The sequence below is a fragment of the Oncorhynchus mykiss genome, chromosome 5, assembly GCF_013265735.2.
Source record: "Oncorhynchus mykiss isolate Arlee chromosome 5, USDA_OmykA_1.1, whole genome shotgun sequence".
Classification (NCBI taxonomy): Eukaryota; Metazoa; Chordata; class Actinopteri; order Salmoniformes; family Salmonidae; genus Oncorhynchus; species Oncorhynchus mykiss.
In genome coordinates, this window is record NC_048569.1 from 54229440 (window position 1) to 54251426 (window position 21987).

General features: G+C 44.0%; 1 protein-coding gene across 2 annotated transcripts in view; it reads right to left on the minus strand.

Annotated features, from left to right (window-relative positions):
• LOC110522970 (E3 ubiquitin-protein ligase RNF220-like) overlaps positions 1-19781 on the minus strand; it is a 49031-nt gene extending 29250 nt beyond the window's left edge. For both annotated transcript variants that reach the window (XM_021601401.2, XM_036977842.1), the window contains exons 1-2: positions 19482-19781; positions 16319-17052 (exon numbers count right to left, since the gene is read on the minus strand). In XM_021601401.2, coding sequence (XP_021457076.2) covers positions 16319-16934 — 616 coding nt within the window. In that variant the 5' untranslated portion in view covers positions 16935-17052; positions 19482-19781. The remainder of the gene's footprint in view (positions 1-16318; positions 17053-19481) is intronic.
• Between the last annotated feature and the right edge of the window lie 2206 nt (positions 19782-21987).

Here is a 21987-nt window from a genome sequence, read left to right on the forward strand (position 1 = left end):
TCTGTGATGTGTATGCCGAGGAACTTAAAACTTGCTACCCTCTCCACTACTGTTCCATCAATGTGGATAGGGGGGTGTTCCCTCTGCTGTTTCCTGAAGTCCACAATCATCTCCTTAGTTTTGTTGACGTTGAGTGTGAGGTTATTTTCCTGACACCACACTCCGAGGGCCCTCACCTCCTCCCTGTAGGCCGTCTTGTCGTTGTTGGTAATCAAGCCTACCACTGTTGTGTCGTCCGCAAACTTGATGATTGAGTTGGAGGCGTGCGTGGCCACGCAGTCGTGGGTGAACAGGGAGTACAGGAGAGGGCTCAGAACGCACCCTTGTGGGGCCCCAGTGTTGAGGATCAGCGGGGAGGAGATGTTGTTGCCTACCCTCACCACCTGGGGGCGGCCCGTCAGGAAGTCCAGTACCCAGTTGCACAGGGCGGGGTCGAGACCCAGGGTCTCGAGCTTGATGACGAGCTTGGAGGGTACTATGGTGTTGAATGCCGAGCTGTAGTCGATGAACAGCATTCTCACATAGGTATTCCTCTTGTCCAGATGGGTTAGGGCAGTGTGCAGTGTGGTTGAGATTGCATCGTCTGTGGACCTATTTGGGCGGTAAGCAAATTGGAGTGGGTCTAGGGTGTCAGGTAGGGTGGAGGTGATATGGTCCTTGACTAGTCTCTCAAAGCACTTCATGATGACGGATGTGAGTGCTACGGGGCGGTAGTCGTTTAGCTCAGTTACCTTAGCTTTCTTGGGAACAGGAACAATGGTGGCCCTCTTGAAGCATGTGGGAACAGCAGACTGGTATAGGGATTGATTGAATATGTCCGTAAACACACCGGCCAGCTGGTCTGCGCATGCTCTGAGGGTGCGGCTGGGGATGCCGTCTGGGCCTGCAGCCTTGCGAGGGTTAACACGTTTAAATGTCTTACTCACCTCGGCTGCAGTGAAGGAGAGACCGCATGTTTTCGTTGCAGGCCGTGTCAGTGGCACTGTATTGTCCTCAAAGCGGGCAAAAAAGTTATTTAGTCTGCCTGGGAGCAAGACATCCTGGTCCGTGACTGGGCTGGATTTCTTCCTGTAGTCCGTGATTGACTGTAGACCCTGCCACATGCCTCTTGTGTCTGAGCCGTTGAATTGAGATTCTACTTTGTCTCTGTACTGGCGCTTAGCTTGTTTGATAGCCTTGCGGAGGGAATAGCTGCACTGTTTGTATTCGGTCATGTTACCAGACACCTTGCCCTGATTAAAAGCAGTGGTTCGCGCTTTCAGTTTCACACGAATTCTGCCATCAATCCACGGTTTCTGGTTAGGGAATGTTTTAATCGTTGCTATGGGAACGACATCTTCAACGCACGTTCTAATGAACTCGCACACCGAATCAGCGTATTCGTCAATGTTGTTATCTGACGCAATACGAAACATCTCCCAGTCCACGTGATGGAAGCAGTCTTGGAGTGTGGAGTCAGCTTGGTCGGACCAGCGTTGGACAGACCTCAGCGTGGGAGCCTCTTGTTTTAGTTTCTGTCTGTAGGCAGGGATCAACAAAATGGAGTCGTGGTCAGCTTTTCCGAAAGGGGGGCGGGGCAGGGCCTTATATGCGTCGCGGAAGTTAGAGTAACAATGATCCAAGGTCTTTCCACCCCTGGTTGCGCAATCGATATGCTGATAAAATTTAGGGAGTCTTGTTTTCAGATTAGCCTTGTTAAAATCCCCAGCTACAATGAATGCAGCCTCCGGATAAATCGTTTCCAGTTTGCAGAGAGTAAAATAAAGTTTGTTCAGAGCCATCGATGTGTCTGCTTGGGGGGGGATATATACGGCTGTGATTATAATCGAAGAGAATTCTCTTGGTAGATAATGCGGTCTACATTTGATTGTGAGGAATTCTAAATCAGGTGAACAGAAGGATTTGAGTTCCTGTATGTTTCTTTCATCACACCATGTCACGTTGGCCATGAGGCATACGCCCCTGCCCCTCTTCTTACCAGAAAGATGTTTGTTTCTGTCAGCGCGATGCGTGGAGAAACCCATTGGCTGCACCGCTTCGGATAGAGTCTCTCCAGTGAGCCATGTTTCAGTGAAGCAAAGGACGTTACAGTCTCTGATGTCCCTCTGGAATGCTACCCTTGCTCGGATTTCATCAACCTTGTTGTCAAGAGACTGGACATTGGCAAGAAGAATGCTAGGGAGTGGTGCACGTTGTGCCCGTCTCCGGAGTCTGACCAGAAGACCGCCTCGTTTCCCTCTCTTTCGGAGTCGTTTTTTTGGGTCGCTGCATAGGATCCACTCCGTTGTCCTGTTTGTAAGGCAGAACACAGGATCCGCGTCACGAAAAACATATTCTTGGTCGTACTGATGGTGAGTTGACGCTGATCTTATATTCAGTAGTTCTTCTCGACTGTATGTAATGAAACCTAAGATGACCTGGGGTACCAATGTAAGAAATAACACGTAAAAAAACAAAAAACTGCATAGTTTCCTAGGAACGCGAAGCGAGGCGGCCATCTTTGTCGGCGCCGGAAGGTGTTCTCTCTACAATTGCAAATGAGAACGTGTTCTCAGTCAACTTACCTGGTAAAATAACGGATAAATAAATAAAAAATGATGTGTATGCTATACAACGAATTGGCCAATTTTACATACTGTTGATTCAGAAGTTAAATTAACTCAACACTCAGTGGTGTAAAAAAAAATCCCGTTTTGGTGTTAACCAGAGTAACCTGAGGTTAGTGCGATTGTGTACTTTTTTCTCTGTGTAGAGTAAAACACTCCCATCGTTATGATATTTTCCAGCATGCTCTACTGCAGGTTGATTTTTGAGAATTGTTTGTTTCAATATCTGTATTTTTTGCATGTGCATTGATTGGTTGATCAACCTTATGCTATACACAAGATAAATAACATACATTTTTCAAAACGAATCCAATCTGTCAGTAGTTATTATAGTTGTACATAGCATATAGTATATAGTAGTCATACTTATTGCACCGGTTACTGAGATGGTTGTCCAAGTTTAGATGATGTATGTGATTAAAAGTTACAATTGAAGGATATCCTCACTCTGGCTGGATTCCAATAGGAATTACACATCACTTTGAAAGCCCTCAAAGAAAGGCCTTGTGATACACATATTGTTAACAATAGTTACATTTTAAAGGCTAATAAGGCTAGTGTAACCGCTCATAGAGGGTTTCTAGGAAGAACCTTAAGACGATAAAATAGTTATTTGTGGAAGAATTTATAAAGGGCTCTAGGTAGAACCATTAACAGGGGGATCTATGAAGAACCATCTGCAAAGGGTTCTACCTAGCCCCAAAAACGTGTTCCCCTGTGGGGACCAACCGAAGAACCCTATATGGTTCTACTTAGCACCTTTTTTTTCTAAGAGTGTAGCCTTCTCTATAGCCACCCACCCAAAGCCCCCTCCACCCTTCATCTCCTCCTCCCCACTGGGTTTCCCCCTCTCCCACTACCTCTTCCTCCACGGGTCTTTGAAGTGAGATCAGAGAGAGAAGCGTTCGGAATCACATGATGCAGCAAGTCGATCAGGTGCAGGGAGACGGAAGCTCTGTTAAAGCAGACTGTTGATTTAACGACCCCTGGTCCGCTCTCATAATGAGACCCGCTTTCTCTCCTCTCTCTCTCTCTCTCTCTCTCTCTCTTTCACTCTCTCTCTCTCTATCGTTCTTGTTATCATTCTCACTTTCGCTCTCTCATTCTAGTTCTCTTTTATTTATTTATTTAGCTCTGTCTCTCTTTCGCTCTCTCTCTCTCGCTCTCTCTCTCCTCCCGCATCCTGTTCAACTGCCGAATTACTGTTTGTGACAATGTGAGGGGAATGCAGAAAGATAAAGGAAGACAAACGTTTCCAGACAAATGGTAGTTAATACAGCTGTAAAAAAGATGGTTCACTGAGCAGCCAAACAGGTGTCGCCAGTCATCACCAATGACCACTGTGATAGGGACGCCCTCCAGCATCATATAGTGTTACCCTGGACGAGTCCCAAAAGGCGCCCTCTTCCCTACATAGTGCACTATATTGGGAATATGGTGCCATTTGGGACACAAATTTTACCCACTCTCTCTCCCCATTGCTACTGTAGAAATCCGCTGCCAGGCCTATAACTCCAGTCTTGCCCCATGCCATGGGGCTGTGGTTGCGCTGGGCTGACTGACACATTGTAACATATGGATTCCATGTCACTGGCAGACAACCCCCCCTTGTCCACTATACACTGAACGGGTGTGTATGGTGAGTGGATGAAAATAAGTGCACTATACACTGAATGTACAAAACATTAAGAACACCTGCTCTTTCGATTACATAGACTGACCGGGTGAATCCAAAGGAAAGCTATGCTCCCTTATTGATGTCACCTGTTAAATCCACTTCAATCAGTGTAAGATGAAGGGGAGAAGACAGGTTAAAGAAGGATCTTTAAGCCTTGAGACAATGGAGACATGGATTGTGTATGTGTCCCATTCAGAGGGTGAATGGGCAAGACAAAAGCTTTAAGTGCCTGTGAACGGGGTATGGTAGTAGGTGCCAGGCGCACCGATCTGTTTTTCACCCTCAACAGTTTCCGTGTGGATCAAGAATGGCACGTCACCCAAAGGACATTCAGCCAACTTGACACAATTGTGGGAAGCATCGGAGTCAAAAAAAAAAGGGCCAGCATCCCTGTGGAACGAGTCCATGTCCCGATGAATTGAGTCTGTTCTGATGGCAAAAGGGTGCAACTTAACATTAGGAAGGTGTTCCTAATGTTTTGTACACTCAGTGTAGATGACAGTACAGTGAAGGTTACCTGGGACTATAGAGATTGGTTGGACTGGAGTGGGTGTCTAGAACTATAAGGCAGTTTAGGGCATACATTGGGTTGGAATAAGTCTATATCATCACTATATGTCTAATAAATCACTGTGTGTGTTCATTTCATAGAAATAACTGCAAATATATATTTTTTATCATTTATTTCCCCGAGCCTCCTTTTGCCATTGATATAGAAAGTCTGATCGTGTGGGCGTGTTGATACAAATGTAAAGATATTTACCAACACAGCCCTGATTGGCGGATAGGATCTGGTATCAACTCTAGAGCATGAGAGATATTTTATTTAAAAAATGAAATGTCGAGAGCTACAAAAGTTTTTCTAGACATTAAATCGGCCCATTCTTCTCTTCTCCCATGAAACTCTTCCCCACAACTATTTTCAAGTTCCTTAATGTTAGTGTGCAAGAGAAAGTAGGGCACTATGTTCTGCCAATATAACTGGTAAAATAATGTTTAATAAACAACTCTAAAGGGCCCCCCCCTTTCTATTTTCCAAAATGATGTTCTCAGTTAAATTATCCCTGGCTTTAGATTTTGGGGGGGTTTTTCACTCTCAAAGTTACAATTTTCCGTAGAAAAACAATGAAGTTGGATGTTCTGAGTCCATTTTAATGCTTAACTCACATCACACAACCATTTTCATCTAGGTCTGGAAGAAAACGAACACTTTAATTTCACATCTAGCGAGTGAGGAATGTGCCATCTAATGTGCCAGTCTAGTGATGGCTCTGTACTGCTGCTGTTCATTTCATGGCAAAGTTTGCAAATGATAGATACAAATGATATGCTTACTCGTGAAATACTGTACCAGTCAAAAGTTTGGACAAACCTACTCATTCAAGAGTTTTACTTTATCTTTTACTATTTTCTACATTTTAGAATAATAGTGAAGACATCAAAACTATGAAATAACACTTATGGAATCACATAGTAACCAACCTTTTTAATGAGTTTGAGCCAATCAGTTCTGTTGTGACAAGGCCCTACACAGAAGAAAGCCCTATTTGGTAAAATACCAAGTCCATATAATGGCAAGAACATCTCCAATAAGCAAAGAGAAATTACAGTCCATCATCACTTTAAGACATGAAGGTCAGTCATTTCTGAAAATTTCAAGAACTTTGAAAGTTTCTTCAAGTGCAGTCGCAAAAACCATCAAGCGCTATGATGAAACTGGCTCTCATGAGGACTTCCACAGGAAAGGAAGACCCAGAGTTTCCTCTGCTGCAGAGTACAAGTTCATTAGAGTTAACTGCATCTCAGATTGCAGCCCAAATAAATGCGTCAGAGAGTTCAAGTAACAGACACATCTCAATATCAACTGTTCAGAGGAGACTGCGTGAATCAGGCCTTCATGGTCAAATTGCTGCAAAGAAACCACCAATAAGAAGAAGAGACTTGCTTGGGCCAAGAAACAAGAGCAATGGACATTATACCGGTGGAAATCTGGCCTTTGGTCTGATGAGTCCAAATTTGAGATTTTTTGTTTCAACCTCTGTGTCTTTGTGAGACACAGAGTAGGTGAACGAATGATCTCCGCAAGTGTGGTTCCCACCGTGAAGCATGGAGGAGGAGGTGTGATGCTGTTCATTGACTACAGCTCAGCGTTCAACACCATGAAAGCTCATCACCAAGCGAGGGATCCTGGGACTAAACACCTCCCTCTGCAACTGGATCCTGGACTTCCTGACAGTCCGCCCCCAGGTGGTGAGGGTAGGTAGCAACACATCTGCCACGCTGATCCTCAACACTGGCGCTCCCCAGGGGTGTGTGCTCAGTCCCCTCCTGTACTCCCTGTTCACCCACGACTGCATGGCCAGGCACGACTCCAACACCATCATTAAGTTTGCTGACAACACAACAGTGGTAGGCCTGATCACCGACAATTACAAGACAGCCTATAGGGAGGAGGTCAGAGACCTGGCCGGGTGGTGCCAGAATAACAACCTATCCATCAACGTAACCAAGACTAAGGAGATGATTGTGGACTACAGGAAAAGGAGCACCGAGCACGTCCCCATTCTCATCAATTGGGGCTGTAGTGGAGCAGGTTGAGAGATTCAAATTCCTTGGTGTCAACATCAGCAACAAACTAGATTGGTTCAAACACACCAAGACAGTCGTGAAGAGGGCACGACAAAGCCTATTCCCCTTAAGGAAACTAAAAAGATTTGGCATGGGTCCTGAGATCCTCAGAAGGTTCTACAGCTGCAACATCGAGAGCATCACTGCCTGGTACGGCAATTGCTCGGACTCCGACCGCAAGGAACTTCAGAGGGTAGTGTGTATGGCCCAGTACATCGCTGGTGCAAAGCTGCCTGCCATCCAGGACCTCTACACCAGGCAGTGTCAGAGGAAGGCCCTAAAAATTGTCAAAGACCCCAGCCACCCCAGTCATAGACAATTCTCTCTACTACTGCATGGCAAACGGTACCGGAGTGCCAAGTCTAGGACAAAAAGGCTTCTCAACAGTTTTTACCCCCAAGCCATAAGACTCCTGAACAGGTAACCAAATGGTTACCCGGACTATTTGCATTGTGTGCCCCCCCCAACCACTCTTTTACGCTGCTGCTACTCTCTGTTTATCTTATATGCATAGTCACTTTAACTATACATGTACATACTACCTAAATTGGCCCGACCAACCAGTGCTCCCGCACATTGGCTAACCGGGCTATCTGCATTGTGTCCCACCACCCGCCAACCCCTCTTTTTACGCTTCTGCTACTCTCTGTTCATCATATATGCATAGTCACTTTAACGATACCGACATGTACATACTACCTCAATAAGCTTGACTTATGTTATGGGGGTGCTTTGCTGGTGACACTGTCAGTGATTTATTTAGAATTCAAGGCACACTTAACAAGCATGGCCACCAAAGCATTCTGCAGCGATACACCATCCCATCTGGTTTGTGCTTAGTGGGACTATCACTTGTTTTTCAACAGGACAATGACCCAAAACACACCTCCAGTCTGTGTAAGTGTCACGCTCTTCGTCAGTAAAGTAGTAAGGATCGGAGGACCAAAGCGCAGCGTGATGTGAATACATTATTTTAATGTAAGACGAAATAACACGAAGTACACTGAACAACCGTGACCACTATCACCACAGAGTGCAAACATGCAACATCCATAGACATAGATAATCACCCACGAAATACTCAAGGAATATGGCTGCCTAAATATGGTTCCCAATCAGAGACAACAATAAACAGCTGCCTCTAATTGAGAACCAATCTAGGCAACCATAGACATACAAACCCCTAGACTGGTAACAACCCCATAAACATACAAAAGCCCTAAACAGGACAAAAACATATAATCACCCATGTCACACCCTGACCTAACCAAAATAATAAAGAAAACAAAGAATATTAAGGTCAGGGCGTGACAGTAAGGGATATTTGAACAAGGAGAGTGATGGAGTGCTGCATCATATTACCTGGCCTCCACAATCACCTGACCTCAACCCATTTGAGATAGTTTGGGATCAGTTGGAGCGCAGAGTGAAGGAAAAGCACTCAACAAGTGCTCAGCATATGTGGGAACTCCTTCAAGACGGTTGGGAAAGAATTCCAGGTGAAGCTGGTTGAGAGAATGCCAAGAGTGTGCAAAGCTGTCATCAAGGCAAAGGGTGGCTACTTTGAAGAATTTGAAGTATAAATACATTTGAATTTGTTTAACACTTTTTTGGTTAATTCCATATGTGTTATTTCATATGTTTGATGTCTTCACTATTATTCTACTATGTAGAAAATAGTAAAAATAAATAAAACCCATTGAATGAGTAGGTGTGTCCAAACTTTTGACTGGTACTGTAATTCTGTCAGGTAAGCCTACTTTGCAGTTAATATTTATTTGAGAAGGTTATCACACCAATTGGTTACACACGTTGTGATAGACAAACACGCAGGGGAAATATTGCTGGAAATTAATTGGCATATATTGTTTTAGGTTTGTCTTTTTAAGCCAATAGTGGCTAACCAGGGGTGGGATAATATCAATGTTGCATTGATTAGATAGTAGCTAGGAGTTTGCGGTGGCTTATACTTTTGAGATTTGTTTATGACAGTTTGCAGTTGAACACGTGAAAATTGAATGCACTTTCAGAATTGTTTGGCGAGCTATAAAGGTTGGCTGCGACCCCTGCTCTAGAGCCTACCCCTTTAAAGTAGGAGGATACATATGCAAATAAAAGATGACTGGTCATTGTTCACAATAATCAGATCAGATTGTGATGTTGTGATCTGGGCCATGACTTCACAAAACTCCATCCCACCTGAACAGGTTTAAATTCCAGGTATTTTTTAAAAACAGCTCTAACACAATAGAGCGTTGTCAAAATGCATGTCAAAATCTGTGTAACTTTTTTGACTGCACTGCCCCTTTAAGGATCGTTTGGGATGTAGGTTTATCCTCTTGTGATATACAGTGCATTCGGACAGTATTCAGGCCCCTTGACTTTTTCCACATTTTGTTAGGTTACAGCCTTATTCTAAAATCAATTTACACACAATACCCCATAAATGACAAAGAAAAAGCAGGTTGTTACAAATTTCTGCTAATTTATAAAAAATAAAGAATGGAAATATCACATTTACATAAGTATTCAGACTCCTTTGGCAGAGATTACAGCCTTGAGTCTTCTTCGACATGACACTTGTCACACCTGTATTTGGGAAGTTTCTCCCATTCTTATCCACAGATCCTCTCATGCTCTGTCAGGTTGGATCAGGTCTCTCCAAAGATGTTCAATCAGGTTCAAGTATGGGCTCTGGCTGGACCACTCAAGGACATTCAGAGACTTGTCCCAAAGCCACTCCTGCGTGGTCTTAGCTATGTGCTTAGGGTCGTTGTCCAGTTGAAAGGTGAACCTTCGCCCCAGTCTGAGATCCTGAGCGCTCTGGAGCAGGTTTTCATCAAGGAACTCTCTGTACTTTGCCTCGATCCTGACTAGTCTCCCAGTCCCGGCAGCTGAAAAACATCCCCACAGCATGATGCTGCCACCACCATGCTTCACCGTAGGGATGGTGCCAGGTTTCCTCCAGACGTGACGCTTGGCATTCAGGAAAAATAGTTCAATCTTGGTTTCAGCAGACCAATGTATCTTGTTTCTCATGGTCTGAGAGTCTTTAGGTGCCTTTTGGCAAACTCCAAGCAAGCTATCATGTGCCTTTTACTGAGGAGTGGCTTCCGTTGGGCCACTCTACCATAAAGGCACGATTAGTAGAGCGCTGCAGAGATGGTTGTCCTTCTGGAAGGTTCTTCCATCTCCACAGAGGAACTCTAGAGCTCTGTCAAAGTGACTATTGACTTCTTGGTCACCTCCCTGACCAAGGCCCTCTCCCCCGATTGCTCAGTCTGGCGGCCAGCTCTAAGAAGAGTCTTCGTGGTTCCGAACTTCTTCCATTTAAGAATGATGGAGGTCACTGTGTTCTTGGGGATCTTCAATGCTGCTGACATGTTTCGGTACCCTTCCCCAGATCTGTGCCTCGACACAATCCTGTCTCTGAGCTCTACGGACAATTCCTTCAACCTCATGGGTTGGTGTTTTGCTCTGACATGCACTGTCAACTGTGGGACCTCATAAAGACAGGTGTGTGCCTTTCCAAATCATGTCCATTCATTTGAATTTACCACAGGTGGACCCCAATCAAGTTGTAGAAACATCTCAAGGATGATCAATGGAGACAGGATGCACCTGAGCTCAATTACTAGTCTCATAGCAAAGGGTCTGAATACTTGTGTAAATAAGGTATTTATGTTTTTTATTTTTAATACATTGGCAAACATTTCTAAAAATCTGTTTTTGCTTTGTCATTTTAGAATAAGGCTGTAACGTAACAAAATGTGGAAAAAGTCCAAGGGTCTGAGTAGTTTCTGAAGGCACTGTATCAATGTACTGTGTGTGGGTGCTGTGGATGGATAACTGCCTCTCCTGTCCAGAAAAGATCAAGGTAAATAAAAATAGAATAGCAGAGGTCCCCATCCCCTGCTAAGATGAAAGCTCCTCAACTTAAGAGTACATTAGAGGAACCAACTACTGCCACAACAGGAGGGCAACAGTCAAACATAGTCAACCACGGCCCTCGAACATCAAACACAGTCGTCATTACATTAAAATATTTATTCTCTTATGTGTCTGAAATCAGCCCACACGGTCAACACAGAGCAGCAGTGAAGCACCGGGCTCAGACATTCTCTTCATCTATGGTAACACAGCTGTCAAATGGATCGTACCATTAGAACCTTTAGATTTGGGGATTTTTGGATGGGTTATTCTCTCTCTTCCTTATCTTAATGACCCCCCCCCCCCCCCCCCCCTCGCTGTGTGTGGCAAGGAGAGGGAAGATCACTGTAGCAGATGTACAGTACGACCACAAACTCAAACCGTGACTCGGGAACTCAGCAGCTTGACGGAATCTCGGATTAATGCGCCCTGCTCCCAGTTTCTTGAATTCGACACAGATATGGTGGGAAGCCTTCCTTATCAGGATGGGTGGTGGAATCTGCTGTTGAGGGAATTAGTTATTATTTTATGGGATAACTGGAATAACTGGATAGAGAGCTGCTAAATCCTCCACTGATGGGGAAGCGAGGCCCAAGGAAGTTAACAGAATGGGAGTGGGCAAACATTTGAGGGTTGCACTCCAGGGCTGGGTTCACCAGATGTGTTCAGTGTTCAAGAGTCCTTTACGGTATGTTATACAAGCCTGTGACGGGATTCAAGGTAACACCAACCTGCCTGTACAGAATCAATATCGCATAGGTTAATCGTAGACTGCTTCCTAAATGACACCCTATTCTCATAGGCCTCCCAGAGTAATGCACTTTGTAGGGAATAAGGCTTTTGGGGCACAGATTTCGACTTGGCACAGGGATTACTTCTCATGTGATGCTTTATGGGTTTAGTTGGTTCCAGACACAGTTTCCATATGTCGTGTGTGTGTGTGTGTGTGTGTGTGTGTGTGTGTGTGTGTGTGTGTGTGTGTGTGTGTGTGTGTGTGTGTGTGTGTGTGTGTGTGTGTGTGCGTGCGTGTGTGCGTGCCTATCACCTATGTGTGTGTGTCTATCACCTCTGTGTTTGTGCGTGCGTGCGTGTGTGCGTGCCTATCACCTATGTGTGTGTGTCTATCACCTCTGTGTGTGTGTGTGTGTGTGTGTGTGTGTGTGTGTGTGTGTGTGTGTGTGTGTGTGTGTGTGTGTGTGTGTGTGTGTGTGTGTGTGTGTGTGTGTGTGTGTGTGCGTGCGTGCGTGCGTGTGTGTGTGCGGGTGCAAGGTAGACTGCCTCTTATCAAAGCTGTGTGTCCTCATTCAATAACTGGGAGGCATGTTATCCAGTGCAGCTGTCCAGCTGAGGGTGTATTGAGTGAAGCCTCAGATAAGACACAGTTTACACCTAGCTGACAACCCAGGGGAGGAGATCAACAGGAACCGCTCGATGCTCATGCATACACATCTATCTGCTCTGCTCTCTATTCCCAAGATGTAGCCTCTCACACACGCACCCATACACACGCATAGACGCACACACAAACACGCTCAGACACAGACAGTCACACACACACAGACACACACACACACACACACCTGCTCCTTTCTCTGATGGCATAATTATTCTACCAACCTGTTTTCTCACATGCTTACGTTTACTATTCATATAGCTAGACGCTCCAGCTGCGTCTAGCTATCCGAACTCTCCCTTACAGTAACTGAAGCTCGCCACCACACTGTGCGATAACGACGCAGGGAATCACGGGAAGATCAACACTGTCTGTCTGGGTCTTGAACGCTGTGGTAGGACGTGGTGTTTTGTCATTCTCTTCCTCTGTTCCCACTTCTGTTCTTGTACCCCTTTAGTTACAGCTCAAGTTTGAAACATCTCCCTGAGGAAAATAAGCATGATTCGCCTCGCTGGAGACATCTGCCCTTTGAAAGAGAGAGGCTGTTTGAACAGCTGTCACATCCCACTGCTCGTCTGAACATCTTCAGATGAAACAGAGAACGTCTGGGGCCGTATGTATCTCTGCTTCTGATCTTGGATCAGCCCCCCCCCCCCCCCACCCCGGTCCATGCAGTCATCCGTTGTTATCTAAAAAGTGATCCTAAATTACACTCTGAGACGGTTGATACATATGGCCCCTAGGGTAATGTTGTGGTTTGGATACTAGAGGAGACGTCAACAAGCAACACGATGATGCAGAAGACAACAGGCAAACCCAGCAAGGATTACCACATCAAGCCTGTCTGGCCAAAGCATGTAGAACCGTTTTAAACTGATACACTCACACAAAATATCCCCATTCACGGTGAGATACTGTAGGTAGACATCCACTGGAGAGGGTACGCGAATGGATGACTCTCTTCAGCGCATAGAAGCTGATAGAACAGAGAGAGATACCTGTATAGAAAGAATGCCTGTGAACAAATGTGCTGCTTTCTTTGTGTGTTTTCTGTGTTCATTGTGATGCATGGGTCACGCATTTACATATGTAGGACTACGTTATGTACATGTACTGTATTGTGTCATGTATTGTCATGTATGGGCCAGGTTGTCTACATAGCAACCAAAGAGTTCCATCCCCGAAGATTTGAAGCTTAACACTTAAGACTTTGGCCCTGAAGTGGCTGCCTGTTAGTCAGTGAAGAGGAACGAAACATCAGCCTTTCGAAAAGTCCCGGGAGTTCAATTGCATTAAAGCCCTTAGTTTGCCTGAGCTTCGATAAAATTGGATAAAGCAGGAAAAGCTGCTTCCATCACTCAGAATTCATTTCCCCCAAACTGATTTGAGCTGCATAGTACCCACTATGGGTTGGGAAACCCTATTCTGCCCCTGTCCATCTCTGTACTTTAATCAAATTATCCTCTATGTTCGGAGGTAATATAAACTAGGTTTGTCATGATACCAGTATCGCGATTCTAGGAAGTAAGGAAGGAAGGGAAACAAAACATGAAGTAGACTTACTTTCTTGAGGAAAACGGTCCTAATGTTGGAAAAATCTGCTTTATGTTGTCGCCAATGTTCCCTATAAGCTGTGCATGGGCGCGCAGTTACCCCGGGACTGCCGCACAGAAGAAATATCAGCCCACACAAAGAAGCACGAGATTGAACTCCACTCAACTTTCTAGTTTCTCCTATAGTTAATTCTATCAACGTTTCCCTTTACTGTGCGAATTGTGAATAAATCAACGCAATACTAGCCACTTTCAATGCAACATACCGAAACAAAACAAACTATACCATACATTTTCTTGTAGGCAGAACACATTGGAGTAGGATTCTATTGCATTAACAGGCACGACCCATACTATACACAGACCTGTGCACCATAACCACTCAGAGCTGCAGGACACAAATAGACAATTTCCATATATGGATCTGTGCCATTCACTTTGAACTGGACTGTCTTTACAGCATGAGCAGTCATGAGTTGATGCGCTTGTTTTGAGATCAAAGCGAGAGCTGCACGTAGCCAGGTGTGTACACTTGTTCATGTTCTTTGCTAGTAAGTGAGCCCAGGTATAGGTAATTTCTAGTCCACAATGAGGGAGTGGTTGCTTCCTACAAGAACACAAAACATGTGCATTTCTAGCCATCTTTGAAAAACAAGTCAGGGAAATATCTTTTTTTCTGTCTTAAAGGGGCAGTGTTGTATTTTGAGACAGTCTTGAATAAGCTAAGTAGCCAATAGGCAGAGGGTAGGATCATTTGTCTGACTCTCTGTAATAATGGTGTGGGAATAATAATAAATAGTTTTTTGTAAAGTGGTTTCTTGCATCAAACAACACACTATTTTCAGTCACCTCCTTGTCTGAAGGACAAGTGGATAAACAGGTTAATGTCAAGCCCTGCATGTTTTTTTTCTCCAAAAGTCCCATGGAATGTAGGTCTACATTGAACACCACACATTGGCTGCTACTGTAGGCTGAACGATAGAAGACTTATTTCCATGTTAAAACGTTACGGGATGCATTTTCTCCATAGTTTTTCTATCGTGGGCCACTCTGATAGGCCTACGTTATGATCAAATAGCCACAGTAGCCTACTTGGCCATTGTTATAACTGTAAATGAAAGCGGGTACAGCCTCAGTGTTCACAGTACACTCTCGCCAGATGTCGCACAGCATTTTCACAACGTTCAAGTTTGCGCTCGGCAGACCTGGAATTAGCTCAGTGCCTAAAATAATTAGAGGGAACATTGGTTGTCACCGAGCGTCACGTTTGTTTGTTTTGCAAGCTATAGCACACAATTGTTACATCACTAATTTAAGAACACACACACGCGAGTGCCAGCGTACACACACGCACGCACGCACACACACACAGCCACGCGTGTGCGCACACACACCTGTTTGGCATCTTTCCTATCCTGTCCTTATTTGGGGCTTCATTATTGGGATTCCTGCCACTCTGTCTCCCAGGCAGCATCCACCCTGTCCCTGTTATTCAACCAGCAGCATGTTGTCAAAACCAATAAGTTTTCTCAAAGTCACACACACACACACACACAAACTTTTCTCAAGACAACTCATCCAAGCACCAGGCCTTGATGTGTGGGATGAAACGTTTCTTTAAGGTGATACGGGGGGATATCACCCCTCTTCCCCGCTCCATCATCCCTCCATCCTTCCCCCATCTCTCCCTCTCCCTCTCTCTCTCTCTCTCTCTCTCTCTCCTCACTCATTGTCATTATTTTCAACATGGCCCTCCTCTGATCTACTAAGGATTGTGGGTCCTCTCTCTACGGGGGATTTCAATGTCAGGCGACACCTTGACGGCCGTGAGGGGGTTTGATTTCCCATCATGCTTTGTGGTGGCGTGTCTACCTTCCTTCCCGCTCTTTGGAGGTGGAGGCGAGGGGAGGCGAACGCTGTGGTGCCCCCGCACCGTCGGGCAATTATCCTCTAGCATAATAAGGAGTGGCTCTCGCCCTGCCGCTCTGATTGACACCTCTCCTCCTTATTTGTCAACAAATCAGATGGCTCATAATGGCGTGGGTGGCCATATTGAGCTAAGGGTGTCGTTTGTGGAGCTGAGCATCGCATCGTCTCTCTCTCCCCTTCTCTCGCTCTCTGTCACCTCGTTATCTCTGACAGGGTGTCGCTTGCTCAAACTTCCCCTCCTTTGTCATCTCTCCATACTTGTGTCTGTGTTCAACCAGAATGACAAAAACTATATTCAGTGTAGGTACTAATGTTCATTTTGTGACCAATGACCAGAAACATGGACTGGTGGCTGTTTTCCACCAAGTGTCACATACTTTGCACAACCAGGAAAAAAACTTTGGTTAAGATTGTCAAAGAGTAAAAAGGGCACACTCCAAAAAGACACACATACACTGACAAGATGTAGGCCATAACTGTCATTCGATCGATTGTATTGAAACCATGGATTTTTAAAAGAGTGCAATGCGCACAATCCTTATATGACAACATATAAATGTGTTATGATGAGCAGCACACGTGACAATAGGGCGATACTCACAGCCATCCTTACGGTCCTCAGGACTAGACAAGGCCTCACTGTCTGACAGCAGGCCAGACACCGCAAACAACTTCCTCCCAGAATCCTCAGCGGCTTTGAGCGACCACGGTGAACCAGACAGAATACGCCCTCCTCCAAACTCATACTGCTTCCTTTCCGAGTCGGTATAGCAGCCTTTGAGCCTCTTAGCAGGGGTGAAGGCTGACTGATAACCCCTGACCTCCCTCTCCTCAGGCAGGGAGGAGAAGGGTCTGAAGGCGCCTACCCCGCTGTGGTTGAGCATCTCTAGAGATGAGCAGTCCAGGTTGGGGGGGTGGAACTGGGGGTGGAGGTGGAGCAGGGAGGCAGGGAAGTCTCTGGCGGGGAAGGTGCCATGGCTGGAGACGGGCCCCTGGCGGTGGTACATGGAGGCAAATGTGTAGGAGCCGGAGGGGAAGGGGAGGTGGAGGTCCTTCTCGGAGATGGGGACACCGAAAGGCCGTGGGGCCTGGCAGGGGATGGAGGAATCGTGGCCAGCCTCGGCTGTGGAGGCCAGCACCATCAGGGCTGGGGAGGCCAGGGGACTGGGCAGGTAGGAGGAGCTGTCCATCTTAAAAGAGGGACGGTGGAGGTCCATCCAATCCACGCCTCCCTTAGTCCTATAGAGGGAGGGACTGGTCAGGGGGAGGGGCTGAGTGTTGGTGTGATTTGAAGATGATGTAGAATAACTTCACTGTGAGTCCATTCTCATAGGGCTATATAAGGAGAGAAGAGCATTGATTATCCAAATACAATTGTCAAGAACGAGGGGTATTTAAGAAAGAGATATGGAAGACACATAGAGAACGATGACTCTCACAATGAACTAATGCAAATGCTGAATAATAACGTTAAAATAAAACATGTGCAAAATGATTTTTTTTTCCAAATCTGGACAATTCTGTTAAGAAATACTTTGATAGCACTGGAAAAAACGTTATTTGTAACTGACAATATATTTATTTGTAACTGAGAATATATTTAATTAAATGAAGAGTTAAGCTAAAAGAAAAACATGAAATATAGCAGAACATTTAGCAGAACATATTGTAATAATTAATATAATGTAAATAAAATCTTGAAATGATGGTGTAGTTTATGGGGTATTTGTTTATGACTCATTAATAGCCTATCAGTCCATATATGTTTGCAATCTGCCCCATATCAAAAAAAGATTATGATGATCATCACAGTAAATAGGAAAATGTGGCTCTCAATTGAATACTTATTTTCCTTTTGTTCTATGATATTTATATGTGAAACAGCATTTATTGTAAAAAGCTATATTCTATGACAAGTTAATGAAATAAGAACCCAATAAAAAACATTTTAATACTCTTACATTGCCATGTGATTGACACTACAATTTATCGATTGATCTTGGGATTAAATTTGTTTTCGGTGTGGCCCGCATAAAACGTTATAAAATAATCCCAATATTGGTGTCTAACAAAAGATCATTCTAAAATCTAATTGTACAGATGTCCAAGAGGATTGTGAAACGAATAATTCATGTTGTTCGATGTTACAGTTTCTGAAATTAACTCATTTGTAGGCTAAATAATAATATCTGAACAGCAGTTTTATTTAATTGAAACCGATCTTTAGTTATGAAAGAGATAGTTTTGTTAGTGATAATCTCCCATTTTACAGTACAGTAGCTAGGTTTCTATCCAATTGGCGACAGATTTTAATGCGAATATTCTAAAATCCGCATAAAAACAAGATGCGCATTTTCCCACCAGAGATGTGTTTCCATCTAATTGACTTGTTGCAGATAAAAGACTGTGTGTGATCACATAGTGCACATAAAATAACTTTTGCGGTTAAACTCCCATATCCAGAATCAAAAATACAAGTGTAATTATTTTCCATCCAATTTTGTATTATACTGATGGTTTTCTCACCCCCAAAAAATGCGTGTTATATAGCGAGTGTGCCAGATCTTGTACTGGCATGTGCGCTCTAGCCAACAGCGCGCAGGTACCGCTTTTGGCTAGAGCGCACGTACATCCCTCAAACTCAACTCTGGACCTCGAAGCCAGTGCGTGCAACTGCGTTTTTTTCATTGTACCCTTCTAATCAGGGACTGATTTAGACCTAAGTGCAATTCATTATCAGACAGAACAGAAAACCAGCAGACCCCGGATCTCCTAGGGTAAGAGTTGAAACACCCCTGGCCTTACATGATTAGATTTTTTACGGACAAAAGAGCAAGATTCATGTTATTTGTCAAACGGCAGCCAAGCACCGATGATCATGTCACCAGCATAAGACCCTCCATATTTGGAAAAGAGCATCAAGCTCATCATCTAGGCACTTTCACCACCCTGCGAAGTTCATCATCCTTTGTTGAATCTGTAGCCTAATAAACGGCATGCTTTCACGACGACATCGCGTGACTCCAAGTTTACTTCGTTTTATGATAGGCACGTTTTCACTGTATGAATGTGCAAAATTCTAAACTTTTGTTAAACGAAAAGCAATTGCAATCACATGAAGTACCCCGCGTGTCAACTGCATTCGTGGCTTGTGCTCCCGGTGAATGTTGAACCCCTAGCATACTCATGCCAACAATGTGCGTGTTATAACATCCCTCAGACCCCTTTCAAGAAATGATTTCATTTTTCGTTTATTTTATGTATTATATATTTCGACTTAAGCACGCCAGGGTAAATTGGAAATATTTCAAGCAAAAAAAACTCCTCAGGGACAACCAGCAGTTCCATGTATTTGATCTGTTCAGAGCAAGCTCACCTGATTAAACTTGTCAACTAAGCAGCAAGCCCCTGAGGCGAATCCGAGCCAGTTCAGGGCTACAACAAAATTGTGAAACGGCCCAATGTCCCCGAGGAAGAGATTTGAGAACCGCGCACGATGTTGGACAACTGAATGCCCAACAAACATCTTGAAAAGTAGGCTATTCAAATTAAATGCAAACCCCAATTTGCGTGAAACACGGCTGCAGTCTTCAAGGGCAAATCCCTGATCTTGTCAAACATTTAGCCAGATAGACCCTAATGATAAATTATACTAATTAATAGGATATTGCATGAAGGTCTTACAAGAAGCCAACAAAATGTAATCTAACTCAATAGCCCTACCATAACACTTTTACAGGAAAAGTTGCATATAGCCTACTTACCTAGTTAAACGCTGTCTTGGAGTTGTTTCAGTCACACAACGAACACTTTCTCTAGTTACAATGTCAGCGACGGTCGAGACTTTATTCCGTCCGAGCAGAAGAGAAACGCGCGCTTGCAAAAGGTCAAGATTATTTCCAAGTATATCTGCAGTGAAATGTAAGCTTGGCTACAGTATTTCTTTTTCACAGTGACATACCAGTTAGAATTGTAAGATAAGAAGTGGCACAACGTGAGGACGAGGAGAAGCTCACCGGGCTGCGGCTGCTGCTGCTCAGAGGCTTTCCGCGCTTCGAATGACGATTCCCTCTTCCTCTCCCACCCTAGCCTATCTCTCTCCTCCGAATCACTCTCCCGAGAGGGTCTGCGACCTGCCTTCAGAATGTGCAATGTTACCCTCTGTAGGTTACTAGCCTCTATCCTCCACATGCAATTGGAAAATGTTCTGAAATGTGATTAAACCGCTATCAAACTGTCTTAAAAATAATTCCGCTTTCTGTCAGAGCCAACAAATAAGTCACATGCAAGACCATTCAAATCCTTAGAACAAGATGCTTTCGTCCAGATTTTAAATGTGCGGTATATTTTAGATCCAAAACACACATACATGTTCAGGTACAGATATTGTCTCACTGTATGAATAGTTAGTTGCAGGATAGGACCATGCATAACCTTTGAGATTTTACATTTGTCATTTTTTTCCATGCACCCAAATGACACATTTTGTCAATTTCAGTATAATGAACTACTAGGCTACTTAAGTGTAACCGTGACAGTATAGGCTGGGGACTGAGGAAAGTTATTAACCTTAAAAAATGACCAACACTGGACAGTCCTAGGTCCAGGCTTGCTAAGATGCATAAAAGGTCTGTCTCACATGTTAAGGAAAACATTTGGACATTTCTACAAAACTGTGAAGGGGAGAGGATAGAGTTGTCTCCTTTCCTTTATTCAGTACAGGCCTGCTTAGTTTGATTGCCATGTCCTGTGTTTTTGATTTGGATTACAATGAAAAAATAATAATTTTATACTGTATTTATTGGGTGTCTGATTTTTATTGACTGAGGGCATAGGCCATGTAGCCTAACTCCATCAGCTTAAAACTCTTAAGGATGAACCCCTTTTTTTCAATTTACGCCTAAAATGACATACCCAAATCTAACTGCCTGTAGCTCAGGCCCTGAAGCAAGAATATGCATATTCTTGGTACCATTTGAAAGGAAACACTTTGACGTTTATGGAAATGTGAAAGGAATGTAGTAGAATTTAACACAATAGATCTGGCAAAAGATAATACAAAGAAAAAAACAACCTTTCTTTTGTATTTTTTGGTACAGAAAGGCCATAATGTATTATTCCAGCCCAGGTGCAATTTAGATTTTGGCCACTAGATGGCATCAGTGTATGTGCAAAGTTTTAGACTGATCCAATGAACCATTGCATTTCTGTTAAAAATGTTGTATTATGACTGCCCAAAAGTGCCTAATTTGTTTATTAATAACTTTTCATGTTCAAAATTGTGCTCTCTCCTCGAACAATAGCATGGTATTATATCACTGTAATAGCTACTGTAAATTGGTCAGTGCAGTTAGATTAACAAGAATTTCAGTTTCCTGCCAATATCAGATATGTCCATGTCCTGGGAAATGTTCTTACAACCTCACTTACAACCTCATGCTAGTTGCATTAGCCTACATTAGCTCAACCGTCCCATGGAAGGGACACCAATTAAATATACTTGAGCGTGCCATTATAGAAGAAACCCAGTATCCTCTTTAATCACACTTATGATTTAACACTGTTGGATGGCATAACTCGAGAAAATCACAAATCACTCTTAATGTGTTTTTATCAGTATTGGTATCGCTTAAAGACTTTTTGGGAATAATGTAATTGAAATAATTCCGTCTTCCCCTGAGCCAATCCAGAGGTTCCGTTGGGCTAATCTAATGTGACATGCAATTTTGTGTCTCTGACGGTCCGACTATTGCTTCCCCTCAGGTCTCAGTCTGTAATGAACAGCCATTTGAGCGCCAGCGAGCCCCTGTGGAGAGACCTCTGAGATGGGGAATGGGAGGGTTGGGAATATTTTGGAATGTCACAATCAAGGAGAAGATGGGGGTTAAGTTACTTTTGGTGGAAATTTGGAATGGTAGGTCCAATGTGGCATTACTTGGCATGTGACAGAAAAATCTAAGAATGCATTGCCTTGCCACATGCTGGCTTTAAAAACTGTCCCCGAAACTGGTAGCTTTTCCATTATAATTTTATACAGAAATTCAATCCCCACTGTACCCTATGCTGTCTACTATCATAAAGTTGAACTCTTCACTCACCTCTTCCAGTCCACAAACCCTTCACGGCCCACCCCAGCTTCTGGGGGGAAATAGGGAGGCAGACAGCAGACTGACTTTTACGGGAATATAAAGAGGGGACATCAGTCTGACTGGCTGCTCCTCTGTCTCACCTCCAGACCTACAGTATGTGACATGCCTTGATGTGGGGTCT